Source organism: Oncorhynchus masou, chromosome 13, assembly GCF_036934945.1.
Source record: "Oncorhynchus masou masou isolate Uvic2021 chromosome 13, UVic_Omas_1.1, whole genome shotgun sequence".
Taxonomy (NCBI): Eukaryota; Metazoa; Chordata; class Actinopteri; order Salmoniformes; family Salmonidae; genus Oncorhynchus; species Oncorhynchus masou.
In genome coordinates this window covers 61,773,810-61,781,695 of record NC_088224.1, presented here as the reverse complement: position 1 = coordinate 61,781,695, position 7,886 = coordinate 61,773,810, and the positions used below count along the sequence as shown (strand labels likewise).

Genomic DNA, 7,886 nt, shown 5'->3' with positions numbered 1-7,886 from the left:
CAGAAGCCATTAAAGTGTTCACGTGCAAGATCAACATGACCTCATGAGGATCTAATTAATGAGCAATTACCTTAATTATACTCCGTTTTAATTAATAGACAAATACACCTTGCAGTTAATATCTCTCCACTACCACTACACTGCAATAGCCCAATAAGATTGTTGGGCTTTTCATTGTTAGGTTTATTGAATGAGTCTTATGTTGATACGGTTGTGCCCAAATCCGATGAGAGTGAAGGAAAATAAACCATTTCAATTGTGCAGCAGCCTTACCCAAAAGTTATAGACTATGCGAGTTCAACATTGATTTTGTTTATCAATTTGCATGCAAGCGATGGAATTTACGCATGCACGCCAGCAGAAAGAGGTATTCGTTCAAAGTATTTAAAATATTAAGAATTGTCACAACTTCACAAAAAAAAGCCTCGGGCAGCCTCATATTAGAGCTGTCAGTTCAACTGCCCACATACCAGGGGAGGGGAGGAGGGGTTCATTAATTTCCTAGTGGTCGCTGTGATGGTCAAAACACAATTAAAACATATAACACATTTGATGAAAACGTTTCACATTAGTAATTTAGCCGAGCATTCATGAATGTGATTTCATTTAAGCACAATAGGTAGGCATGCATGTTGAGAGTTGAGAATAATAGTTCATTATAATAAATGTGTCTGGCTCTCCGTAGATCCGGGGTCGTGGCGTCCATTTCTGACTCAGTGATCTTTAAAGATCTGACACGAAGGGATCTCTCTCCGATTGCCATCTAACTAGATCAGTCATATCAAGAGATAAATCGTTCGAAACTTTTTTGGCGGTGCTGGTAGTTTTGTTATGCGCATGTGCGAAGGTGTCCAAACTGACAATGCTGGAGAGATAGCGAGTCTGGATTGAGAAACACAGAGAAAAGGACAGAGAAAAAAGAAAAAGGAGGAAAAGATCCAAGAAAAAATCTAACAAACCCACGCCGAAAGACTGGCATCATGAGGTCCAAAGGCAGGGCACGGAAACTGGCCACAAGTAGGTGCAATATCCCTTTCTTTGCCTTTTGAAACTGCCATCTTGTAAATGTGTAAATATCTCAGTTATCAATGCTGTTTCGCATCGACAAATGAAGTACAATATATTGTATCGTGTTACATGAGTGTCAGTAGAAAATATCTCCCACTCACGACTGAGCAGCGGTACAGTTTGGAGAAGTTGGTTCAGCGATTTCGAGTTGATGCTGTCAGTGCCAGTTAGTTTCGCGAATTCTGAAAAATTAAATTGGCGTTATAAGTAACACAAAGTTGTGCAAACGGTAGAGGCACTTCCCAGGGAACGAACTGCTATCGTTATTGCGTTGTGCTTTGTATAGTGGGCGCTACAGCGTTGGCCAATTCTCGTCCCGTCCTGCGACGCTGTTGATGCACGCGCTTGGTTTCTGGCCACTTCAATTTGCAGGAGCGACTTTGAAAAGGCAGGTTGGCTCATTCAGATTTAGGAAACGAAAGATCCAGAATGAAATACTTATGCATTTAAATATAATCAGGTACCATTGCTGGCGCAACGACAAAATGCCAAAAACATATATTTTTGCCCTGTCTGATGTATCATAGAATAAATGCTTATGGGGTGTTCGCTCTAACTATCATTACGTTATAGGCTTGGGTTGTTGTGCTGTATTGTATCTTTATTATGGTGCATTTAGTTTGAGCAACAAGTAAATCGTCTTTGTTATAGAATTAATGTTACGGTTTGGGTACAAAACGTGTTTACGTCTTTATGTTATGTAGAAATGTAATGCCAGTTCTTGATCAACCATTGCCTCCCGCACCTTAATAAGTTGAAGTTATTTGTATTTTACCACTGCACATTGAGGGGCACGGATGTTTTGAACACCAATATTGAGTAGCCTAATAAACCATTTTTGTAATTGTGAATTGGTTAAATTATTAGTCTTGAGTTCTGGAAGCAATTCAACCCCCTGGGAGCAACACACTGATTTGGGTAAAAAAAGTGTTTACTCCAATAAACTGTTATTGTGGTCTACAGCAATCTACCAAAATGCACAACCATGTTTATATAAAATGTAGGCCTATCAGCAAAATGGCAAGCGGATGCAGTAGCTATAATCATTATTTACATTCCTTCAGGTAGTTTAGGCTACACAAGTATAAACGTTTTCGATAATTATTTCAAATTGTGTATAGGCAATATAATTGCATTTTCTGAGTCACTAGCATTTCCAATTGTGTTTAACCTTTATGAATGTGTATAGCCTGTTGTCTAAGTTTTTACAGTATTTTTCAGAGAGAAAAACGTTCTAATTTTAAGTATATAATTTGAATGTTTTTAATTATAGTCTCCTCATGTCTGGACAACAGTGTAGCCATAGGTCAACATCGGTAGGTCGCAGTCCTGGAGCCAGGGATCGCAGGTGTTACAATAAACGTCCGCGAGACCTGACAGTCATCTTATTGTGTGTGTTTGTGTGTGTGTGCGTCACTTTCTGTCTATATATTTCTGCTACACATGGATCATTTCTCTTGACCTTTCTGGAGCTCAGACAGGGGAGAAAGGACCTTAAAACCCTTTCCTCTTTAGAATGTTAGCCTACTTGATTTAGGCCTACACACTACACTCAGTGGATGACACTCGTCCAACCAGCAGTTTTATTTAGAAAATTGATTTGTGAGTGTTTTGTTAGTTCAAACAATTCTGGGCATCGTTTCCCAGTTGCGATGTAACTTAACGATAATCGTACCAGATGCATCGTTATTTACGAGCCAACTTTTTAAGTGTTTCCCAAACAAGCACGTAGAGAGAACGTTCGCTAAGTGCATGGTTAGACCATGTGTCGATGCTGATAGGATTGGAAAAAAAGCAGAGCTGCTCTCGGATCAGCTATCTCTATCCAAATCAATATCAACATTATAATTATTCCATAATACTGACGATGGATCAGCTTCTAATCAAGAGAGATGTTACCACCTATGGCTACAAATAGGCTACAGAGGCGGCTCATTATGCGTACCCAATAATAATGCTCTAAATCACAGATTGGGCACATCATTGCCCACATGTTGTCACACATGAAATACATGTAGGCAAAAATTACAGACAGTAGCCTTGTCGTAAAATATAACTAAAATATAACAAATATATTGTACATATGGCCTATATAGATAGGCATGTAGCCTATGTATCATTTAATGCAGTCATCTCTGTTCTCATTTGAAGCATCAACTTCATTCTGAAGTTGGCAGTGTAGCCTAGTGGTTAGAGCATTGGACTAGTAACTGAAAGGTTGCAAGTTCAGAGCTGACAAGGTACAAAAGCTGTCGATCTGCCCCTGAACAGGCAGTTAACACACTGTTCCTAGGCCATCATTGAAAATAAGAATTTGTTCTTAACTGACTTGCCTAGTAAAATAAAAAAATCTGCAATCACCAGGTCCGGCCCAAGCCTTTTGGGGGCCCTGTGCGAAATGTTGTCGCAATTCTACACATTTTGCCATGGGGTGCAGAGAAAATGTTGCCGTTTTAAAGTAACTTTGCTGCATTTATACACATTTTGCCATTGGGCAGAGAGAAGATTTTACAGTAAAAAATAAATAAATAAATATATATATATATATATACTAATGCAATTCTAGAAATGTTGCCATTGTGAGGATAGAAAAATGTGCAGTTTTACAGCTATTTTCCTACACATTTTTTTTTACTTAATAGGGGCCCCCTGGAGGTCAGGGCCCCTGGCAAAGTGCCCTTCATGCCCGGTCCATAATTCGACAATGATTACTACAAGTTTAGATAGCTGGCTAGACTAATTTACCAATCTAAAAATGGTTAACTGACATGGGCTAATTGAGTGACTGTCAGTGACTGACATAACAAGAGAAGTACTTCTGATGGACATCCAAATATAACAATTTCACTTTGTGTATTCTACTATTCTAACTCTCAATAGTAAGTTGATACCGCAACTGAGTTCCCTCAAAAATAATATATATCGAATATACAGTACCAGTCAAAAGTTTGGACACACCTACTCATTCAAGGGTTTTTCTCTATTTTTACTATTTTCTACATTGTAGAATAGTAGTGAAGACATCAAAACTATGAAATAACACATATGGAATCATAGTAACCAAAAGAGTGTTAAACAAATCAACATACATGTTAGATTTTAGATTCTTCAAAGTACCCACCCTTTGCCTTGATGACAGCTTTGCACACTTTTGGCATTCTCTCAACCAGCTTCACCTGGAATGCTTTTCCAACAGTCTTGAAGGAGTTCCCACATATGCCGAGCACTTGTTGGCTGCTTTTCCTTGGACTCTGCGGTGCAACTCATACCAAACCATCTCAACTGTGTTGAGGTCAGGTAATTGTGGAGGCGAGGTCATCTGATACAGCAATCCATCACTCTCCTTCTTGGTCACATAGCTCTTTCACATCCTGGAGGTGTGTTTTGGGTCATTGTCCTGATGAAAAACAAATGATAGTCCCACTAAGTGCAAACCAGATGGGATGGTGTATTGCTGCAAAATGCTGTGGTAGCCTTGCTGGTTCAGTGTGCCTTGAATTCTAAATGAATCACATACAGTGTCACCAGCAAAGCACCTCTACACCATCACACCTCCTCCTCCGTGCTTCACGGTGGGAGCCACGCATGTGGAGATCATCCGATAACCTACTCTGCAGCTCAGAAAGACACAATGGTTGGAACCAAAAATACAAATTTGGACTCATCAGACCAAAGGACATATTTCCATTGCTCGTGTGTCTTGGCCCAAGCAAGTCTCTTCTTCTTATTGGTGCCCTTTACTAATGGTTTCTTTGCATTAATTTGACCAATTAAGGTCTGATTCACGTAGTCTCCTCTGAACAGTTGATGTTGAGAGGTGTCTGTTACTTGAACTCTGTGAAGCATTTATTTAGGCTGCAATCTGAGGTGCAGTTAACTCTAATGAACGTATCCTCTGCAGCAGAGCTAACTCTGGGTCTTCCTTTCCTGTGGCGATCTTCATGAGAGCCAGTTTCATCATAGCACTTGATGGGTTTTGCGACTGCACTTGAAGAAACTTCCAAAGTTCTTGAAATTTTCCACATTGACTGAACTCTATTATGGCTGTTCTTGCCATAATATGGACTTGGTCTTTTACCAAATAGGGTTATCTTCTGTATACCACCCCTACCATGTCACAACACAACTGATTGGCTCAAAGGCATTAAGATGAAAAGAAATTCCACAAATTAACTTTTAACAAGGCACACCTGTTAATTGAAATGCATTACAGGTAACTACCTCATGAAGCTGGTTGAGATAAGGCCAAGAGTGTGCAAAGCTGCCATCAAGGCAAAGGGTGGCTACTTGGGAGAATCTCAAATAGAAAATATATTTTAACACTTTTTTGGTTACTACATGATTCCATATGTGTTTTTTCATAATGTTGATGTCTTCACTATTATTATACAATGTAAAAAATAGTGAAAATAAAGAAAAACACTTGAATGAGTAGGTGTGTCCAAACTTTTGACTGGTACTGTATATCTTTTATAATGTTTTGGTCTGGTGCCCTCTATCATCAGGCCCTAAGCGACTGCTTATGTATGACTGGAGCCGACCCTGGCAGTCACAGTCAGACAGATAGCCTAAACATCTTTATTCTATGTTTAGCGGCGATCTCATGTGAGTAAAGTGATGCAGAAGGGCAAAAAAATAATCTAATATTGCTCTTTGGCTGCTCTACGAGGGGTCTGGATCACTCATAGATGTGCAAAGGTTTTGTAAGAGCCACGTTACTTACGAATGCTCTGGGTAACACCTCGACTTGTAAAGATACATTGTAAGACGGTTCTAACGATGATCGTAACGCTACGAAGGCTCTGGGAAAGGAGGCACTGACTTAAAGATAAAGTTGTTATTCATGTAGAAATATATCCAGTTTACATGTTGTGTGCATGCTGTATGCTGCCTTTTTGTATTAGAGTACCCCCCAGGGATCTTGCGAGTATTTGTGGATTTTGTTCAGTGCAAGATACTAAATAAATGAGATACATTTTTCACATCCGTTTTATCATTTTTGGTTGGAAATTATATTGTCAGTGTGTTTCAAAATGCTCACCAAAATAATATTCAGACGGACAATTATTGGACAATTAGATTTGACGTTCAAAATACACTTAAATGAGTCACATTGATTTGACAACAGCAATGCGAGTCGAAGGGCTTTATAACCATAGGCCTACTTTTAATATGAAAAGTTTGTCAGGTTGAACTTTAAGAGCTACAGTATACAGACAGGGACACTCATTTTTTATTTCCTGTGCTTCATGGATTTGTCTCGTGAACTTCGGTGTCATTGCGGTGCGTTGGGTCTTTGGCACCGATGACCGGTCAAGACAGTATGAAATAAACCCAGCAGACAGTCCGCTCTCATCAGGATCTCTTACAGACTGTTGTTTATGGCAACATGGCCCAGTATTGGCATATTTACAGAATATGCTTGAAAAGCAAACGATATGCATATTTTTCTGGGATCACTGACCAGGCAAAGGGCACGCACGCACACACGCACGCACACATCAACAATGGTTTTGTAGTGCATTTAGTACTGGTGTTGGCGCTTGCTGCAATCGGCCTAAATATTAACAGTCCTTTGAAAAAATGCACCAGCCGGTCCGCACTTCCAGTTCCAGGCATAGTTCTAAATCATTTCTTACAATCTGAGAAGAGGGGGGATAATTTGAGCGATATTTAAATATGATTATTTACTCAAGATGTAAGAGGAGGATTTCTAGGCTACCTATTAAGTCAGAGGTAGAGAATGTGAACGTTCTAATAGCTCGTTCTGGCCTGTAGCCAGCTCTGCACAATGTCAACAGTGAATATTTAAATTCCCAGACTCCCCATAAGAGGTCTGCGGGTAAATGTGTTCAGTGTGCGGCCTGTCCGGATAAGTTCTGTTCAGAGACATGTAGGTCTCGTCGCTCAACAGGGAGTGTTTGTGCTCGATCTCGATTGATGTGCGCATGGCAGGCAGATGATAAAACATAGTAGAGTGAGTTAATGGAGGGGGAGTTGGTACACAGTAAAAAAATGGGGTGTAAAAATTACAGTGTTGACTTATTTTAACCCCGGATGAGTATTTTCAACATTATGAGGAGTCAATGAGCTCTAGTGTCGGAATTAAATTGGAGTGTAAAAACTATGCAGGTATTGCAGTGTAAATTCAACTAGATTCAGTGATTAAATAACACTGGAGTGTGTAACTAAACCAGTGCTAAATATTATTTTTAAGTCAAAGTTTAAGTTTTTAAATTTTAAGTCAAAGACCAGTTTGTGTCAAATTAACTCTGAAAATGTGACACTACCTGTAGCGTAACTTTAATACTGTGTAGACTGGGACCAAATGTTTTCCGAAACAGTGTTGAATGTGTAGGTGAAGAGGTGGTAATATAAGTGTATTTGTTGGGGGAAATGATTTCAAACTCACCCCTCGTGCCCCCCCCCCCCCCCAACAAAAAAATGTTTCATCTCAGCTAGGACTTTAGGCACAAGGTAACTCCTTCATGTTACCAAAATTGCCTCACAACTAAATGCTCAGGGAGTAGTGTGAGATGTCTGACCCATGGTGCACCACTTGTAATATCCTCAAAAAGAAGATATAAGATTCATATGAATGCTGAATTGGATTGTAATTTTCCAATGCACACCCATATATTTAAAACAAAATACTTTTGCTTTATTCACACATATATGAACGACATAGGTTTGAAACAATGAGAGGATGTTAGGCATGCTCATGCCACACTTTTAAATTATATGTACCCATCGGAATAGTGTTAAACTAACACTTTTCCAAGTGTTCACAAACGAACACCCCTAGAGTGTTTCGTAAA

General features: G+C 39.4%; 1 protein-coding gene across 14 annotated transcripts in view; it reads left to right on the top strand.

Moving 5' to 3' along the window:
* The first annotated feature begins 706 nt into the window (after positions 1-706).
* LOC135552778 (histone-lysine N-methyltransferase MECOM-like) overlaps positions 707-7,886 on the top strand; it is a 231,971-nt gene continuing 224,791 nt past the window's right edge. For all 14 annotated transcript variants that reach the window (XM_064984619.1, XM_064984617.1, XM_064984621.1 and 11 more), the window contains exon 1: positions 707-1,017. In XM_064984619.1, the coding sequence (XP_064840691.1) occupies positions 981-1,017 (37 nt within the window). In that variant the 5' untranslated portion in view covers positions 707-980. The remainder of the gene's footprint in view (positions 1,018-7,886) is intronic.